This window comes from Cinclus cinclus, chromosome 4 (assembly GCF_963662255.1).
Source record: "Cinclus cinclus chromosome 4, bCinCin1.1, whole genome shotgun sequence".
Lineage (NCBI taxonomy): Eukaryota > Metazoa > Chordata > Aves > Passeriformes > Cinclidae > Cinclus > Cinclus cinclus.
The window spans coordinates 49,139,923-49,161,156 of NC_085049.1; the positions used below are offsets into that span (position 1 = coordinate 49,139,923).

The window sequence follows — 21,234 nt, forward strand, 5'->3', positions numbered from 1 at the left end:
CAGACTTTACAGTTTGCTCATGCCATAGTGCACCAGCAAGAGGCTGTAAGAAGAGGATTCTGCCTGCATTTTGCTGGAAACTCATAACATTAAGAGCATCTTGGATGAAGAACTTCAGGACAAAATACTTGCACTCTCATTGAAGTAACAATTCTTTTAAATTGTCTTTGCCCTCTGATAGGTACACAGGTTTGGGTGGGGTTTTTTTGTTTGGTCTTTTGTTGTTGATTTTCTTTTAATATAAGACCTTATTATTGAAAGCAGCTAAAACTTTCCCCAAGCTGGTGTATAAGGTAATTAAGAACATCCAAAAAACGTTTGGACTGTTGTGGTAATGCAGTAGAAAATAGCTTGTCATTCAAAGTGCCCCCAACAACTTTTCCCTAAAATGTGTTAGGTTTCTGTAATTATTTTCTAATAATAGCAACCTTTTTAAGGGTAGACTGCTTTCCTTCACTCAGGAGATCAGCCATTCTTCAAAGCAAAGAAGTTTTATCTCAAAGTTTCTAGGGTTCCTAATACTGTATTCTGGCCTAGTCGATAACTGCAAATGATGAAAGGTTTTTCTCTCAGCCTTTGTGTTCTCTGGCTGCATTAGAAACTGAACGAAGATATATGAGATGACACAGCAGCCTTTTTAATCCTTTAGAAATGGTTGGCAAAGTCACCTCTTTACTTACAAAAAGTAAAATGTATAAAGTTGGAGTATAGGGGGGTTTTTGGGTTTTTTTTAAGTACATGTCAATTCTTTTTGTAATCTACTGTATTTTCACAGTCAGGGGTTGGGTGAAGGACAGTACTTTAACATACTGAAACATGTTTATGGCAAGTTTAAAAGTTTATGAAACAAAGGTGCTGGTAATTCAAGGAGAAGCAGGAAAATAGTGAGCCTTTGAAAAGTTTCCGTGGGTTTTGCTTAGAGCCCTGCCTGGAATTTGCTATGGATAGAATGACAGGGATGCTAAGAAAAGTAAATCTGAAAAGCTGCAGAGCATTGTGCCTACATAATGTATTGTAGGCAAAATTATATAAGAGTGCTCACTTCAAAGCTTGAAAGGCACTTTAAGCCATTTTTTTAGTTGAAAACCTGATTGAGATACCCAAATGTGTGACAGTAAGGCTCAGAGTTTATCTTCTGTCTGGTTTGAAGAGAAGTTGATTGACAGAAATTTTTAGCAGTAGGAAAGCTCTATTTTTCACACCTTTTCACTGTTTTTCTGTGCAACCTGCAATTTTTGCTGTAAAGGTGTTACTCCTTAGGCACCATCTCTTAACTGAACAATGCTCTGTATATGAGCATTATCTGTGGCAAAATATGTGGTAACTCTCTTGCAAAGGAAAATCTAATGAACGTAATTCAAAGTGAGGTCTCTGTTAAATACTCTGCCATGCTTGTCTCCTTTCAATCCATAGCACAGGTACAAATCCCATAACTTGAAATGGAAGCAAACAGGGCCTCAAACCCCAGCATTCCATATTCCCCTTAAATTTCTGTCCTGCACATCAGTATTTCTTATCAGACACAAACATAACGGAGAAAATGGGATGTAACCTCTTTGTTGACTCCAGATTAAAAAAAAAAAAAAAAAACCCTCAAATTAGCAGCAAGGTGATTGTGGGCTGAGTTTTCCAATTCCATCCTCTGGGTGCCACCACACTGCCTTTTAGTGAATTAGTCTGAATTTAGCCAGAGAACTCTCCCAGAACCCAGAGTCCAGTTTCCACACTCTCACTGGTGATAAGTACTTCCTTGTGTGACAAACCTATGAATATTTATGATCTAATTCCACTGGCTGTTGTCATGACCTGTGAGCTTCTACCTTACCTTCTTTGATTTTGGGGGTGAATAGAGGTATCTTGATGCATCTTCAGCTGTATTAGTTTTTATTTGTTAATGTTAATATAGTTTGTGGATATTTGAATAGTTAAGACAGGCTTTCAGGAAAACAACACACTAGGAGCAGACAACAGCATTCAACCACAGCGTCTTATCAAGAAAGGAGAAAATATAACAATGAAACCAATATGCTAGAGGGTGAGCACTATATAATTAGGAAGCTGCAGCTTTATTGTTGTCTCCAAAGCTGTAGAAAGCTGTGGGTACCATTTCATTTCTTCATTCCCTCAGCCACTGCTTATTTTTACCGAGGCAACCTGCTGGGTGACAGAATCCTACTGATTTTCTTCCCCTGAATGAATACAGGATAATACATGCAATCTTCTTTTTTAATGTTAGTCTACCACCTTTCAGAAATCACCTTTCCTCTCAAAAGAGGTGGTAATATTTCCATGGGCAAAATATTGTTTCTGCCACCATTTGTGCAACGCTTTGCATTAAGTTCTATGGGCAGACCACTGAGTTTATTTTGGTTGGGTGAGAGAAGGGTTGCCATGGGAGCCTAATGGCTGAGGATTAGAAAAATGCATGTTTGTGACAGTTTCCTACCCATTGCAACCAAAGACAACAGTCACAAGTGATGTGCAAGGTTACTAAGCTGAAATGCTGGTGTTGCTTAACACCAGTTAACAATGGCTTAACAGTGTTTCCATCCTGTCACATTTTCTTACTCTTCAGACAGTTTTCTGTTTGTGAAATAATGTATTAAGAGAAAATCTTCCCTGGATTTCAGAATAGAAACCCAAACTTACCTCTACCATGATTTTGTTAAGCCTCCTAACCTGCAGTGGGGTGCGCACTTGTGCAGCATGAGAGGAAGTGGGGTGGGTGTGCTTTGGGCTGCTGAGGAACAGGAGGAGGTATGGCACATTGTCCTTTACATGGGGCTGGCACATGGGCACTGGCACAGCAGTCCTTCCTCTTTTTTGGGATGGCATCTGCAGTGCCTGCATCTTGCGGTCATCCGCCATCTCACAGCATTGGCAGCGCAGAGACTAGAGACAGAGATCTTTCCAGCATGCTGAGTTTTGACTCCGTGCCATGCAACAGAAGTAAGACTTTCCCACCTTTTACAGGCTATGAACTGGCACGCCTTGCAGATCTGGCCCTCATTCACACCCAGCAGGTACAAAATCTATAGATTTTAATCACACCTACGTGGAATTGGATCCCTGTGCCAATGCCACAATAGATTTGTTACCTTATAGACACTCTCTAATAAGGAATGCTCAGAATAGCTCCATGTACATATACAAAGTGTAATTGCAAGTCCTCTGTTCTGCCTCTACCAAGAGCTGAATCATTGGCAAAAATTGTATTTCAGGTGAGATTTTCTATGGACTACAAGGCTGATCATAAGTGGAAGAGTGGCTATGTCTGTGATTAGGGGAAATCTTGGTGGAAGGACCAGATTGGCTGTAAACCAAAATTAATGTCAAGAGCAATATAAACTCCACTGCAGTCTAATACTGTCTTTCCAGCCAAAAAGAATGTGTTAAAAACATTTGAAGCTGATCGATTTGTGATTTGTGTCTCCGTATTATTTCACTCTGCAGCAATAAAGAAATATAAGGAACAGGGTGTGCTCTTATCTGTAAATCTGTTTTGGACCTATTCTTCAGTAAGAAGCATGATAAAAATAAAAAGGAAGCAGTCACTCCTACTGCTAAGGATTTGTTTTTTAATTATTATTTACTTTGTTCCCTCAATCACTTTGCTTTACTCATTTGGCTGGGAGGCAAACGCGTTCCCTGCTGATTTATCTCCGCTCAGCCGGAGCCTTTTGCTACTCGGTTTGATTCCTAATATGGTAGCGACAGCAGATTTTGTCTGACTTCCAGAGGGCTCCTCTCAGCTCCTGGAATGCAGCAGGGAAAGAGTCCTGCCAACAAGGACAGTTGTTGCATTAATACTAATAAGGACCAGAAAATGGGTTTCCCTGCATGTGCTGAAATTCCTGCTTTTACTGCTACCTAAATCACCACTTTTCCCTTACTTCATGGTAAGGCTACAAATTGTTTCCTATTACCCAGCAGAATGTTTTTTCTTGGTCACAGCAGACGGCCTCTTTTTCATAAAGTTTAAAAAATATCTACTTTGTCGCAATAAAGTTTTTTATATTAGTATATGGCTGGAGAGTATGCTGTCATAATATCAGTGGATTCATTATAGCACAGAAGAATACTATGTTATGAGAATTGAAAAAAAGCTTAGGATTTCCTAGATTTTATTTTGTTCTTCTTGCCTATTTGATTTAACACTCAGCTTTTCAGGGGTCTGAAATACCCACTGTTAATAAACTGACTTTTTTTTCCCCTGTAATAAAATTTCTTCAGGTAATAGTCTTATCAAACTCACCAAATTTAGAAACAGCCTTTGTTAGTGACATACCAAAATCCAAAGGATTAAATTCCTCTACCAAGCAGGGTCTCTAAAAGGTTAATGTGGAGTTGGAAATTAATTTCATTCCAAATACAGAACAACAGTGTGCAGTGGCATGACTGTGTGATAATCATTTCTTAAAGCTAAATCCTCACTAAGCCCTGCAATTGTTTTCCTTTGTGCTAATGGCAAGCTAACTGGAGGCACTCCCTCTCTCCCCACCTTTTCTTCTCTCCTAAAAGTATCAGAAAAGCAGGTTTATTGTTTGCTAAATGTGGCTTTTTTAAACTTAAAATCTCAATTCTCCTTCATATGTTCTTTTCAACGTTTGTGACCCTCATTTTTATAGGAGAATGTTTTGTCTGTCTGAAACCCACAAGTTTAATATCACTGCTTGCTGATTGCGATTTGTGGCATATACAGTAAACAGAAAGAATTTAAATTATTTCTTATTGCTGCTGAGTGAATATCTTGACTGTCTTTGTTCACAAGTAAAAAAGAAAAAAAAAAAAAAGAGGTCTATTGTCACCTAGATACTGACTGATGCAGAGAAATGTTCAATAGGAGCTTCCAGAGGAAAGCTGAAGCTGGGACTCCAGGGGAATTGATTGCTTCATCGTCATACCAGTGATTTTTTAACAGGAGCTAGGTGCCTTTCAAAACAGACCTATCTATAAATACTTGATACTTTTGAAAACCTATTTTAACTTTGGTGAACGCTGCTTGAAATGAGTACTGTTTTGTGAGATTTACTGAAATTATTTCTATTCCCCATTATCCACAATGAATACTACCTTGGCTTGGAAGCAGTGTCATCCACTTTTCTTTTGCTATGGTTTCTATTAATTGATTACAAAAACCCCCAGTACTTTTCCTCCACTAGCATCCTCCTCCTCATTCTCCTCCTTCTCATGCACTAACCACAAACACTCAGGCTTGTCTCTTCAAATACTCCTCTTTTCAATTCTGAAGAGCCAAAGGGTTTCAGAAATTCATGTGCTTTCTGGATTCCTGGGTTATTTGATTTTGTTACAGATCATGATCCACTGACTAGACTGCATCAAGATCTTGTTCAATGGAGTAGCAGACAGAAATATGCTGAGCTGCCTAGATTCAATCTGGTTTGTCAGTGAAGCACACCCCACCACTTTTGTACCAAATTGGCTATCAGCTGTAGAAATTTGTAGCAGGTACCTGAGCTGAAAACTATCATGTACCCTTGTATTTCTGAAGGGTTGTGTCACATTTGACTGACTTTTAAACTAAAGTGGTGTAGAATCAGTGGTGAACATGTCAGTCAAATATCCATTTGTGCTATTAACTGACTGGAGCAATTTGAAGAAGAATTTGGGGCATGAGCTATTGGTCATGTTATAAATACTTCCATCTTTCACCTAATGGCACCATTTTTCAAGTTATCTGTCCTCTTGTCTTATAGCAGGATTAATGTTCTCAGCAGCAGAGTGTTCCTAATGCAGATGCTGTTGGCCTTGAATGCTTGTTCTTTTCCTTTAATCTTAGCTCTTAAATGACTCCTCATCTTGTTCTTTCTTGTAACTTGTCTGGAGTTAAAAAACAAAGTAAACAGTTTGTTTTCCCAAGGACTTCAGCACTTCTATGACTCTTCAGTAAACATAATCTCAATGTTACTCTTGTCTAAGTAAAAATTTGCCATAAGTTTCAGGTCACCGCTTTTCATTATGTGTAATCAACAGGAATGTGAGCAGGCTTTGCAGCCTCCCAGCCCTTCTTCTGCAAGTACTCAAGTTAAAAATCTGGCCTTCAGGCTTTTAAAACCTGGGGGATTCCAAAAATAGGTTTTCACTCAGCTGTCATGTTTGAAAAGCAGATATTATTCAGCTGAACTTAGTTGAAATTGCTGATAAATTTAACCTGCTTTGTAACTTCTCATTATGGGATTGAGACAAAGATACTGCCCATCCCAATAAAACCTGATTCTGATCTCTTTTTCTGTAGTGTGGTTAATTTAATCCTAAACAAAACTGGTTTTCCCAACTATATTGGGAAACATAGTCCAGAATAGCCCTTTCCACTCCATGAGCAGATGCAGTTCTTGCCTTGCAGTGTTCCAGGAGTCTTCTCACCGCCAGGAAGCCCATCAGCTGAGGTTGTCCTTAGCCATGGCTCTGAGCAGGGAATGTGGAAAGGTTTCTTGTGGCCTTTGTGTTTTAAAGAGGTTTTAAAAAACTAATTGTATTGTGTGTTGCCTTAGGTTTCGTGTATGGGATGGGTGGTCTGTGTGTTGAGGCAGTAAAAGTTTGATCCTCTAAGCCATGCTAAAATTAGGTGCCACAAATAGCCTATATGAATTCCCAAAATCCTGCTTAACAGACACTGGATGTGTTGGGAGGCAGAAATAGGAGGGGAAAGAGAGCTGCTGAGTATCTTCTCCCAGTAATTCTAAATGGATATTTTGTAGGCTACAAGCAAAACTACATTCATATACCTTCTTCCTTCCCTTTTTGTTTTTTTCCTTGAAGCTCAAATCCAACAGAAAAATAATGAAAACAAAATGAGAACTAAGATTTTTATTAACTTCCCTGGTAGAAAAAGGATTGAGTATTATTTCAAGTTGAGACTGAGGATTGGATGCTGATGGAATCCCTTTATACATGCAGCCACTCATAAATGAAATGTAGTTTGAAAGTCTTTATATGCTCTTAAAATAAATATCAACCTTCATAAAGCATAAAGAGGGTTGGTTTTCCAGCTGTGAAGAGTTCAGATCAGGCTGCTTTACTGGTAGACACTGCTGTTGTAACACTATTTTTCCTATGCCTTCTTTACTGCAGCATTCCTGCATTGTTAGTTCTGTGCTATTTCTAGTTTAATCGTCAGAATAAAACAAAACAAAAAAAAAAGACATTTCTCCTTTGCATTGTCTGAGACTGAAAGTTTACCTGGATGAAAGAAGCTGTTTATAAAGTGGCAGTGCTAGATTTTTATTAAAAGCGTACGAATTATTTTGCAGTATATTGGCTTGCATTTTTCTGGTGACTCGTTTGTATGAGCTAAGGTAATTGGGTATTTCCTACACTTTCAATCATAGGTTGATAAAACTCCCTGCTCCTATGCTTTTTTTTTCCTATCCTCTCCTTCTCCTGCCAACTCAGCTAATGTTATTTTCGCCTGTGGTGGTATGGATGGAATACAGGGACATAACCGGGTTTGCTGCATTTGAAGAAAATTTTCATGGTTAAACAACATGATGGTACAGTGGTTTTGATCTAAGACAGCCTTTATAAGTGACTTTGCCTGGTTTTTGTATGTTGCTTCTAACCCTCTGAGGAAGAGTGCACAGATTACCCCTTAGCAGAGTATATTTGCTTTTTTACATGTAGAGACAATCACAGTGCAGTAGTGCCATGCTGACATTCAGTCAAGCTATAAAACCTTTCTGTGGCAATGCTGACTTAGAGAGTTGGGACTACAGATATTCTTGCAACAGTAAATTGCTAATACACTAGTTAGACCAATTATTTTTTTAGCAGACTTTCTCTGTGTTTCAGGGTTGAGGAATTCTTGGAGTGAATACTGACACTCATGCAGATGTGGTTTTCTCTATTACCCAGTAATACTGGAATGCCTATCTGTTCTCAATGAAGTTTGAGATTAGGATTTACTTTGCCTCACAGCTGTTGGATTTAGGGCTTGGGGTCTTTGTGATGAGTGGGGTTCTGGGAGCAGGGAAATAACTAAAACATGCATCCACTCAGCAGAGTGTTCCTTGGTGAGATGGGGCAGCTCTGCCCCCAAACCAGCCCAGCTCTGGAGGGCTTCAAGGCACTCACTGACAGTGACAGTGAGTTGGACACTGACTGGACAGTGCAGAACATCGTTACGTACCCAAGTTCCTGTTGTTTTCAGCTAAGGCATCCAGCAAGAACTGTTTTTTTTTAACTTGGGTTGTTTGGGCTGTTCTGTAATCTGTGCTTCTGATTCTCCCTTCACTCTTCTGCCTGTTGTTATTCCTCAGCCCATGTGTATTTCCCCTTCCCTCCTCCCCAGTTCATTTGAGGACAATCTTTTGAATCTCTCTAAGCCTCTATGTATTATCTTCTGGTATTTTCACTGCCGTCAGTTTAATAAATAAAAATTTCTTTTTTGTTTTTTTTTTTTTCTCTACATCATCAAAAGGCATTACCTAAATTCTAACTCAGCAGTCTGCTGGGATTTGCTGCCTGAGGTATTGCCAGTTTGCTTTGGTTTCAGTCTGGATTCCTGTCCTGGAGAGTCTGCCTGTTTCAGCAGCTCAAATTATTACCTTCCCACTATTTGACATAAATACCTCCTTCATCTTAGCTGCTGTTGTATTCTTTCTACTTGTATACAAGCATAGTATTGCAATATGCATTTTTTAATTCTTAATTTATTATCTAAGATTGCAGGTGCCCTTCTCCAGTATGTTAAAATTTTACCCTGCCATGCTGTGTCTCCCCTTCCTCGCTACATTCAGGCTTCATGAGCAATCAGTTTGCAGTTTGCACCCTTACGGTGCAAATACAGGGCAACAAGGTTTGCAGCTTTGATGCATGTAGTCTCCATGTAGTCACATTTACAAGGTGCTTGGTTAAGTAGCTTTGCTTTTCTGCAGGAGTATTCTGTGTTCACTCAAGGTGCATTTTTCTGCTGGTTCAGCCCACATTTGTTGCACTTTATAAAACTATTTGTTTTGCCTATGTGTAACTGCTAAAATGAACCCCTTCGATACAACAGATAGATAGCTGCCCTTGCTCCTTGGCAGTAAACTTAATCAAAAGCTCATAAGCACTAATTCATGCTGATTTTAAATAAGAGTTTTGGGGGTTTTTTTTGTTTGTTTGTTTGTTTGTTTTGGTTTGTTTTTTTGTTTTTTTTTCTCCCTCCCGTTTTCTGCCACTCTCCCCATCTGGTGCTGTAACATTTGTTGTTATGTTCCAGTTGGAAGCACTGTGGGTGGAATTGCACACTCAAGAGCTGGCTCAATAGCCCTTAGACCACTGAGCATTTCTGTTTCCACTGTCAGCTCTGCATGTTCAACAGCCTCAGTTTAGGAATCTTGGGTGAGGGAATCATCAGCTGGCTGTCAGTTTTACAGCACCTCCTTCTTCCCAAAGCTCCCTGGTTCTCTGAATTCAGCATTTCAATAGCAACTTGATGTTGGTATAACTGCACACCAGTGAAGAGTTGTTATTTTGAGACTCCTTTACTACACTCTCCATTTAACTCTTTTCATTCTGGGCAGGCTACTGTTACTTTTATAAATACCAACCCCTTCTTCCCCACTATAAATGGATACCTGGACTGCTGTATTCCTATGCACATCTGTCTAATGTTATCAAATCTGAAATTAAAAATGTTTTCATGTATAAATTACCCAATCTTACAGCATCTTCTGTTAAAGATGCTGGTGAAAATAAATAATCCAAAGTCATCTAACTTGTTACAGTGTGACATAGGAGCCCAAAGGAGCCTGATGGCTTTATGTGTGTGCACTGGGCCTGGAGCATCCCTCCATGGCACAGACAGACACTGGGAAGTGTGATAGAAGCTTTGTAGGGTTAAACTGTTCACAGATCTCATGGCCACTCTTGACTGCAGCCCATCTGGACTGCATTCAAATTCTCAACCCCATCCATGGCTGGTATGCTACTGTCTGTTGGGAGAGCCTCCACCTCTCAATCCTCAGCACCCTTAGGGATTTAAAAGGGATTTGAAAATGTGTTTTGCTGGGTCAAGACTGGCATAGACACTGCACAGGAACCTACAGCAAGTACCTTCTGCTGCTCACCTCTTGTCTCAAGAAACGGCTACTGCTGAAGACTTGGCCCATAACACCAAGTAATCCACAGTCTGATGGGGTTATGGAAAGTGTGATGAGAGTAACAAAATATCAGCATTAGCTGAGAATTGGACATTATGTAGCAAATAAACTTTAAAAAAATCATTTTTAAGGAAATCTGATTTTAAAAACCTTACAAGCCACATAGTTTATGCCAAAAGAACTGTTTCCAATGTGAGAGTGTTTTCCAATGTTTCTCTTGGGACATCAGCTACTCCTTAAAAATAATGTCGCAACTTTAATTTGTTCATTTGTGGAGGAAGGTAGAAGGCCCAACAGCTTGTGTCAATTAATAGAAACTAAAATTTTTATGCAGTCTAGAAGGTATTTGTGCTTCTTGTTAGTCATTGTACCATATATTGTTTTTCCCTCCTCTGGCTTTCCTTCCAATTTATCTGAAAAGATACTAGCTGAGAAAATACAGTATCACTCTAAACTCATTATTTCAGAGATTTTTTTTTTTTATCCACTGTCATCTAAACATGAATAAACAGAAGAGAAAAAGTCAGGGGAAATTATCCATGGCCTGGATGCCACAGGCATCATGTGAATTGTCCCTCTCCCTTGGGAGGAAGGGATTATATGCCCACAGAGGGAGCATGTCCCATGATTCTTGGGAAAAGTCAACAGATTTATGGGAACTCCCAGCAAAGTTCTTCCAGTTTTGTTTTACTCTCAGAGCCCTGCTGCTTTCCATACCCCAACTCTGGCTTGTGCTGCTGTTTCTTTCCAAAGTCATGCAGGTATTGCTGGTGCTGCTGGCCTCCATCCCAGATACAGTCTCTACAGAAGATAAGGTTGTTTGCTGTATTAAATGACTGTGCTCCCCACTGCCTGCCAAGAGAACTTCACCTGAAGCCTGTTTGCACAGAAGGGGAGCAGGATATGGATGCTCCAGCTCTGGTCTAAGTCTCTGGCTTGGTGTTTCCTAGGCTTTCCACCACACTGCTGTGTTGCAGCATGAAAGTGGCTCTTTAGCCTGGAACTAGCAGTGCACACAACATGTCACCTCTGTCCCAACTGCATCTACACAGCTCTTTGTAAAGAGCTGTGCATTTCCAGACTTCATTTTCTTTACTTCTTGAATCCATTTCCAAGTTCTTCATGAATTCATTCTGCTTCCTGGAATGGAGAATCCACTGTCTGCTGGTGCTTCTGTTCTAAATGTCAGTGATCTTGAGCTTTGGCATGGTATGTACATAAATTTTCTTCTGATGGGAAAAAACACGTGCTAATGAGCAGCCAGTTAATCTGAACATTTTGAAGACAAAAATACAGCTGGAGGCAGTTATGGGATCGTATTTTTTCACCATTTCTACATTTTAGTTGAGAACATCTTATTACAGCATTTTGTCATATGAAACTTATTAGCTGTATCTATGACTAGTTTGTTCTGGCTCAGTTTTTTCCTGTTAATCATGTTAGGCTTTCTCAAGTCTTGTAGAGGGTTTTCTCTGATCTCTTTGCACAGACCTGCATGGGATTTTTTTCTTTAAACCATTAAGCTCCCCCACCCACAGCCTCAGGACTGTAACTGCTCACACAATCAAGTCCATTGTTATCTCTTTGGCATTCAATTTTTCAAAATTTTCAACTTCTAGATGCTTTACTTTCCCTATTTTGTTTAGATTGCAAAAGCCTTTGTTTTATTTTTAAAAGGATGGCCACTGTCCTTCTGTTTGCATTCAGAATAAACCATTGCAGTAAAACCATCCCAAGCTGACTGTATTGTTGATGCTTTTTTTTTTTTTTTGAAGATCCATAGAAATGGAAATTTGTGTGCTGAATTCTCTCCTACCTGTATGGAAAATTATTTTTCATTAGCTACTTACCTCTCTAATATTTTTCATTTAAAAACCAGTGAAAAACAGTCCTTTTTATGTTCTAGCTTTTCATTACATACTTTTTTTTTGCCACAACTTTCAACTTGCTTATTTTGAGTTGTTGTACCTTTTCCTTTTAAAGTTTGCTTTTCTAAAATCTCTTAGCCAGCTAAGTGCATCTTATCTACAACATGTCTGTAACTAGTCATTATTTTTAGAGTTCCAGTTGAGTGTATTTATATATATACATACCTCATGGTCCAGGTTACTGTAGAAATCTTGATATTACATACCATGTAGATTACTTCTTAAATAATATATTGGCATCTTACTGCAAACTTCAGGAAAACAAAATGTGTCAGCTGGTCCACCCATGCTTTAAAAGCAGTTCAGCTAGCCTCCATTGAGACATTACTGTGAGATCCATCATGCACAATTAGTTGTGAATTGTACATTTTTTAGCATTCCTGGGTAGACTGCTAATGAGGGAACAAATAGCACAATTTTATTTAGTCCTACACACTGGTTAAAATGGATTATTAAGCAAGGGACACAAAGCTATTCTGTCTCCTTCAGCAGAGGAACATCTGGGTGCAACATCTTTTCTTCCAGAGAGATGGGTCTGGTCCGTCTATCCACAGGTAGGGATACCTGTGGATGTAATGTGGTTCTAGATCCCTGTTTACTTGAAAGGAATCAAACTGGTTAAAAATAGAGTGATGTTTACCCATGGAGAGAAATAAATATTCTGGGGTGCAATCTATTTGACTAAAGATTGATATTTACTCTGGAATGAGATAACTATCCAGCGTACATAAAGAAAAATGCTTATTTTCATTGGCATTGCCCTTTACGGCCAGGCTAGGCATTTAACAGGCAATTTATCTTTTTAGGGCTGTAATATCAGTTCTGTCATCCTTACTAGTCTCAGTTCTTCAGTGAGACTATTTACATGTTAAATATTACTCAGCATTACTAATGGGGCCAGCACTGAGGTTATGTTGCAAGTAGAGGGACGTTTCTATTAGCACTAAACCTTATCTCACAAAAATCACTGGAGACTGGCACTTCCCAGAGGTTCTGCTTTCTTTTTGATTATCATCCCTTCTGCCAGTAATTGATTCCAAGCAGTTCAGCTTCTGTTATTTAGTGGAAGGGAATCTGTCTTTTTCAGAGATTTATTTGTGAAGTCTGTGCTTAGGTATTAGGTTTTGTGTGTAGAGTGCAAGCAAATAGATTACTGGGGAGTTTGAGGGAGTTAACATTGTGGAACATGGGAGAATGTAACTGAAGATAGTGCAGTGATGGAGGAGCTCATGTATAGGACACAGAAGAATGAGGAGAGGGGAGAATTAGTTAGTATCTTCAAATCTTAGATACTTCAAAACCAAGGAAGTGGATATACCATCTGATGAGGATAAACTCAGCCAGAATCTCTAATGGCCCATTTGCTTGAGCTGGACACCCTGTTCTGATTTTAAATGTTTGTGATGACTAAGCTTATATAATGCTTTACTGTGAAACAAGAAAAGAAGGAGCATGGTTTCAGTTAAGTGATAGGTTTCTGTTTGGATTAGCATGACACTTTTACCTTCTGATTAAATAAATATTGGATTATTTTATCATGTTATGCCCCATTCTGTGCTCCATTTGGTACCTCTGCCACTCAGTTCTGCACTACAGTGGCACCACTGGGTCTTTCTTACTAAACAACTGGCATTTGACTGAGCCTAACTCAACTCCTCAGACTGACAAACAGAAGAAACCAATCAGGACATGACAAAGAAACCACAGAAACATGTCTTGTGGGTCTTGTCCCATGGCTGCAAGTTGTCTAGGTCAGGTTTTGCTCTAATACAAGCATAAAGATAGAAATTATAGAAAGTGTCACTAGTAGCAAATAATTTAAAGTAAATGTACTCATAGATGTACAAGCATTCACATACATTGATTTCTAGTTTAAAAATACTCTTCTCAAAAATACGGATTTTGTTATCAATATAAGAATATTTCTACATCCCTTTATAAATCTTACTGTACAGTTCCTTAAGGACATATGAATTATCATCAAACCTGTGTATATTGCCTGTGCAAAGGCACAGATCAGAAAAGAATTGGCTTATATCACCTGCATTTATTTTAATAAATTATTCCATTCTAATACCCTTAATGATAATATATTACTGTACTGTTTAGTCTTCTGGTCTAGTAACTCAGATTATTTTTACAGCATCTCATTCTCATTTCTTAACACTCTACCACTGACTCATTGACTACTAAACTTTATTAGTATATATTATGTATACCTAAACCATCATTTTGAACTGAGCACAATTTTGCATTCTGCATGAAGACTCAGGGAAAATGATGAGTTTTTCTCAAGTACCAACTAATGCTGAAGATGCACCTCCTTTCCATCTTGAACACCCTGTGTGCTGTGATGTTGAACTCACAGTGTTAGAAATAAATAGACCTCTGTTGGCTTTTTGCTAGCATTTTACACTTCACATGATACTCCTTAATTCATACATTGTGCAGCCACAAGGCTCTTACAATCTCTTGCCTTAATGCCTAAACCTACCCAGATTTAATTTCTGTTTGAACTTTGAGTCTTTTGAGGGAGAAGGAGTCTTAACCCTCTGTAGCAGAGAGTTCACTACTGGAGAAGCTACTCCAGCTGTTTCAGTCTTACTACTGAAATATGTGCCTATTCCTAAATTAGAATTTCTGTAATTCTTTCTCACAGCCGTTGGATCTTTTTACACCCTTGTCTGCTGTCTTGAAAAATCTACTACCAAAATTAGGCTTTCTTCAGAGGAACTGTAGACTGTGATCAAGTGACTCCAGTAGCTTAACTGTCCTGAACACCCAACTCTTCCATAGAAAGGCATATTTTGACTGTAGAAGAGTGCAATTACTCTTCTAAAAATTAATTTCATGCAGAATCATGAAGCATGGTTTGCTTATATTAAGTGCAGTGTTCATTTGTCCTTCTTCTGTAGCCCCAGCCTTTTCTCAGGAGGAAAAGGAGAAGCCCTCTCCTTTGATAGTTTGCATTATTCAGGCTGCCTTATTTATGCTGCAGGTGACTTGTGTCTGGCAGGCATTTTATATAACTCCTACCAGCTCACTGAAGGGAAGCTTGCCTTGATCTACAGCACAGTTCAGCTGCCTAAAGCTAAAGAGGCACCTACCCCAATTTTCATGACAATACCATCAGGATGTTGAAAAGTATGAGCTTGAGATACCTCAAATGTTGCTTCATGCTCAGCCTAAACAGAAAAATAGCTGAAGTCAGTGAGGGTACTGCTAATTAACAGCTCCATGGAAGAATGTTAATTCACTCTCCAGCCAGCCACATGCCACTTGTAATGGATTAAGGACTCACAGTGCTAGTCTTTTAAACAGACAAAACTTCCATTGAAATGATCATCACTGAGATACTTCATCAGTGCTGTAATGTCCAGGAAAGTTTTGCTCACACAAGGAATACCTGATTAGGTACTAAATGAGTTCTGTTCCTTTGCCACCAGAAGTCATTTGAAATGACAATGGGAATTCAATAGAGAGTGGCAAAGCCAATGTGTAATTTTTAGCAGCACCGTGGCCCCCATGGACTCTGGCTGTGTGCAGTACTGAGGCAGAGGGCTGGTATTGAAGGGACACAGTCCCTTGCTGCCAGGCAGGGCTGGACCTTGCTGGACCCTGTCACAGCTCACAAGAAAGGTCAGAGAACAGGAAAACCATGGTGCAGCACCTGCCCAAGAAGTGATGGGAATAGTTGCCAGGTGGTTGTAGAGCATCCTGCCATGCCAGCTCTGTACCTGCTGTGTGCATTTGGCAGCTTTCACCGGTCTCGGGAAAGCAGCCCCACAAACCATTGCTAAGAAATGCTTGCAGGATGGTTAGTAAGTTGTGGAATAAAGGTAGGTGGAATTTACTCTGCCTCCATGATGTTAAGGAGATAAAGCAATAAATACTTTGTACCTTTTCCCATCAGGAATACTTCTCAATTTTACAGGAGTTTTTCTATAGTAGAAATTAAGAACTTGTTTAAATACAAACTGTAAATGTTGTCTGATTTTTTTTTTAAATCTACTCTTACACGTATGGAAATAAAATTTGTACAAAACACACTGAACTCTCCTTCTTAGCTCTACCTCTTCTCTTGATTGCTTAGATCCCTATGTGAAAATCCATCTGATGCAGAACGGTAAGAGGCTGAAGAAGAAAAAGACTACAATTAAAAAGAACACTCTGAATCCCTACTACAACGAGTCTTTCAGCTTTGAAGTACCATTTGAGCAAATTCAGGTAATGTCAAACAGTGTTTTGTCTTTCCTCTGCATTCCGTCTCTCAGCCCTTATAAATATTTAACAGGAATCTTGTTAATTATCACATGTGCATGCCTTCATTAGCACCTAGGTGCCAGCCCTGTGCTACATTAGATGAGTGTGACTGCTTCAAGAGGGAAATTATAAAATGTGAAGTACTTAGGAAGCTTTGATTCATCACTGAGAAATGGATAACTGACATTCTCTGTTAACAGAAATGGATTTGGGGGGGTGGGGGGTGGGAAATCCACAGGGAGATGGTAAAGGAATGTGCCAGCAAAAAGTTATAGGCATAAAAGAAAAGCCATATATAACATTTTCCCTAAATTATTAAAAACAATAAATTGGTATTATCAGATAAATTTGTATTCCTTATGCATTTATCTGTCCTAGTTTTTGAAAGCACTGCAGCACCCCTTTAAAGTAAAACACAGCTTTTTTTTGAGTTATTCACTACATTTCGGAAACTTTTTCAGTGATTCCTATGTCCCTTGGAAAAAGGTATTTGAGAATCTCAGGGGTCAGTACTGCAGTACCTCTTCAGGGACTCAATTGCCTGTCTTTGAGCTACTGAGAGGCAGACTGTCTCTCGTGAGAGAGAATTAACTTCTTTTGATGTTAACTGTCTTTTATCTCAAGAGAGAAGCTTTTTTAACCATCTCAGGGGGCGTGTGAGAAAATAACTGCATGCTGGCTTCCCACCTGGCCATGGAGCCCCCCAGGACTGTGGAGATGTTAAGCAGTACGACAGCTTTTCTGTGTGGAGCTGAGTGGGGAAAGTGTCCTTCTAGATTAAATGACCATAATTTAAAATATCTGGGAATACATCCTTCTGTGGATTGTGAGAATGGTCATGGTATAAATTAGATATAAATTTTAAATTTGTAGTTTAAAAGGTGTAATCTGTTTAAAGTACTTGGACAAAACTGGGAGTCCCCGCTTTATTAGATGAGAGCATGGTATGGGTTTTCACACTGTGTTTCTTGGATTTTGATAGCAACTGGGCTGGAGAGAAGCCCAGGAGCCAAGGCCTATCTTTCAAGTAAAGCTGTGAGCTTGCATTTTATTGACTTGGTACTAACAAAGATAATAGAACTAGGCAAGGTGAAGCATGGGCACAGTGACTTGGATGCATGACTAGTTCTTTTAGAATTTCTTCATGCCCTGCTGCATGTACAGGTGTCTGTGGATTCTAGGAATGAAGAAGTGAGAAATCCAGTGGGGGCTAACCTTCCTTGATTTTATTGAAAGCTGTTCTGTGTGCTTGTGGAAGATTTCGTAACAGGGATCAAAGACCCAGAGGCAAAAAGAGATTAATTAAATCAAGTGGCAATTCAGGCAATGAGTATCTTGATTTCCAAATAGGGACAGAGTTCAGGAGCTGGAATTGTTGCCTCCAAATTACCCTATCAAAACTTTGGCATGGTTAGGCACATTCTTGGTACTTGACCATTTTGCTTTCTAATTAATTGTAAGTCATTTTTTTGAGGTGGATATAGTTTGTTTATAAAGTATTGTGGTTTAGAGATTTTAATTTTTTGCCTTTTTTTAAAATAAGTTTATTAGAATTACTTTTTAGCTACCTACTTGACTAAATAGCCCCAGTTTTAAATCTGCAGTTATGGACTTTGGTCATTTGCCAATGTATTTTGAGTAAGTTATAAAAGACTATATTTAGAAGATACTTCATCATGGATATTGAAGTGATTTCATCATTAGAAAAAATACATTTTAAATGTTATTTACACTTAATATCATAGGAATTACTGTGACTTATGTGGTATTCATAAAAAAGTCATTAAGCAAACTTTCACTGTCAAAAAATAATGCTTTTACAATTTTCTTGGTGGTTGGAGAATAGAGGGAGGTCACGGAGGGAAAGCAGGTCAATAGAAGTATATCTGTGTAATTTTAAAGGAGCCAAATATTACCATTTTCAACAATTTCACAGTGACTATGGGTTCTGGCTCTTAAAAGAAAGAAAGTGATGTCTTCAAGGGTAATGGAAGAACACCACAGGGAAGTCACATCCTGTTGCTACCAGCAGATCAGGCACGTGTTTCACCACATGCAAAAACAGACTGCCTTTGTAGGCAGTGGTGTCTCCAGGCCCTCTCAGTCCAGAGGGCTTAATCACACCATGGAAACTGCTAATCCAAGTGTTTATTAGGAGAGGCAGTGCTTTCTACCTCTTGGGTTTTGCCATGCAGCTGCTCCTTTAATATGTGGTACAAAGGCAAAGAGATGCTCACATTTCTCTGTAGGTTTAGTCCAGAGATCATGCGGGGAGAATCATCTCCAAGTTAATTATCTGAGCTGGCTGTTCTTACATCTTTACAGAGCAAAGAAAAGGGTCCTTCATTTACAGTGCTCATTTTTTTCTTATGATTAACATTTTTTAAAAAAAAATCCAATAATAACTGTCCCCAAGCTTCTAGGTACAGCAGGGAAGCATTTTTTGTAGTGAAAAAAAATAGTCTCATGCTTACTTTTTATATCTCTGAGTATACCATGCATCTAAAGCATAAGTGTTCATTTGGGGAGGTACCATTAAAAGTGAGTGTATTGCAAACAGCAACACTGAAACATAATTCTGGCATCTAGAAATACTTGCTTCAGAATATTGCCTTTTATCATGAGTACTCTGGAGAGGGAAAATCTGGAATTTGATGTATACTTTTGTCATTTGCAACCATATCGATACTTCAGTGCCTGTTGGAATCATCTCTTTCTCTGGCTCAGTGAACTGTACAATCCTGTAAGAAAATGGCCTTTATAAAATAGACCTCATGACCCTGGTCTTGCTACTTTTAAAACATAATCCTATTACAAGCCCTGAAATTAATCATTCTAGTAAGAGGTCCAGATTGTAGATATATTTAAAGCTTTAAATTAAAAAATCTCATTCTAGAGAATAGAAGATTTTTCTGGGAATGTGTTTCAGGGCATTTCTTCCTTCTATTCAGGAAGCTGACACTGGAATCAGGAAAAGAACTTTACGTTCATTGTTAAAAATAATTCCCGATAAGAACAAGTATTTGCAATTTAGTAAAATCAGCCCAAGACTGTCAAAGTCTTAGGTGCTGTTGGGGAAGAGCACCACTCCACTGAAGGAATAGCTGTTTATGCTCTTTTGACAAATATTAATGACCTGAAAGAGAGGAATTGTGTGTATGTACACACAACTACAAATAATAAATGCATGGAAAATTGTCTCTGAGCTGTGACAGATGGGCTCACACAGACCATGTGAGACTTGTTTAACCCTGTTTGCCAGAGGTCACCATTCCTATAGAATGGCACTCCAACATCAGCTCAGTCATAGGCTGAGCTGGTGTGTCAAAGCCTCGAGACACCAGGGCTTTATACATCCATTCCAACTCCCTTACACAGCCAGCCTGTTTTCTAGATTTCTCTGTAAATCCACAGTATAGACGCAATATACACACATGCTTGTGTGTGTGCACAAGTGCACGCACATGTGCATCGAGATGAGAGCACACCTTGTGTTCTGTGTATGTGTGTGTGTATATAGTAACCATAAGGGATATCTTCTGAATTTATCTGAAAATACCTGACTAGCATACTGGGTAAGAGTTGCTAAGAAGCAGAAAAGCAACCAGCAGTGTAGAGTACAGCATTGCAGACATAGAGCCATTTCTGAAGTTTAGTTAACTTATTTACTAAAAACATAAGGGTGTGTAAAATTGCACTTTTGAATTAACTTACCTGTAATTTATTAATCTATTAAAGGAAAAACAATCAACTTTGATTTCCATATGGATCTATTCAATGCAAGGGGCAAGTTTCAAACTAACAGGGAGATTGTAAACCTGATTTTATTTGGAAGGCTCACAAGGAGCAAAAACAAAAGTTTGAATTTGCTTTTCGTTAGGGTAATCTACTCCAGTTGTCACACACTTCCCCCTTCAGGACTTCTCCATGGCTGGCTGTCCCCTACATTCATTGACTGAACTTCCCCTTACTGTCATGCTCACTGCTCTTTCTCTGTCCCATTACAGAAAGTGCAAATTGTTGTGACTGTTTTGGACTATGACAAGATTGGCAAGAATGATGCCATCGGGAAAGTCTTTGTGGGCTACAACAGCACCGGCGCGGAGCTGCGGCACTGGTCAGACATGCTGGCCAACCCCCGGCGGCCCATTGCACAGTGGCACACCCTACAGCCTGAGGAGGAGGTCGATGCCATGCTGGCAGTCAAGAAGTAAATTAAATTAAATTAAGTTAAATCATGAAGAAGAAAAAGACGAAGAAGAAGCCTTTCTGCATTTGCCCACATAGTGCTCTTTAGCCAGTATCTGTAAATACCTCAGTAATATGGGTCCTTTCATTTCCAGCCATGTGTTCCTGACACAGATCAGTTGTACTCTAAAATTCCCATTTTAATTTGCACAAATTTAAATGTAGAGAGCCTTTTGAAGGCGCTTCATTTTACCACTGCCCGCCCCAGATCTACTCTTCTTTTAAGCAATATGATGTGTAGATAGAGCATGACAGAAATTATTTATTGTATCACACAGTTGTATATATACACCAGTATGCTGAGAATTTATTTCTAGTTTGTGTATTTGTATGTTGTAAGCGTTTCCTAATCTGTGTATATCTAGATGTTTTTAATAAGATGTTCTATTTTAAATTATGTAAATTGACTGAGATATAGGAGAGCTGATACTATATTATAGGGTAACTATTGTATCGTCTGCATTCCAGAAAAAAAATATCCAACTTGCAAGGCACTAGTAGTGTTACACTGACATCTTAAAGGACAACTTAAATCTGAGCTTTCAACTGGACCATCCTAATAACACACTTCATCTCCACAGTGAATCTTGGAGGGGCAAATCCAATTGGGTAGACTTGTTTCACAGGCAACTTAGCATGATCTGAGCAGTTCCATGGTTTACTTCATGGAGATGTAGCCAGAAGCCAGGATA

General features: G+C 39.0%; 1 protein-coding gene across 2 annotated transcripts in view; it reads left to right on the forward strand.

Moving 5' to 3' along the window:
* Nucleotides 1-20,508, forward strand: part of SYT1 (synaptotagmin 1) — a 116,669-nt gene extending 96,161 nt beyond the window's left edge. For both annotated transcript variants that reach the window (XM_062491222.1, XM_062491223.1), the window contains exons 7-8: nt 16,125-16,258; nt 20,302-20,508. In XM_062491222.1, coding sequence (XP_062347206.1) covers nt 16,125-16,258; nt 20,302-20,508 — 341 coding nt within the window. The remainder of the gene's footprint in view (nt 1-16,124; nt 16,259-20,301) is intronic.
* Nucleotides 20,509-21,234: the final 726 nt, after the last annotated feature.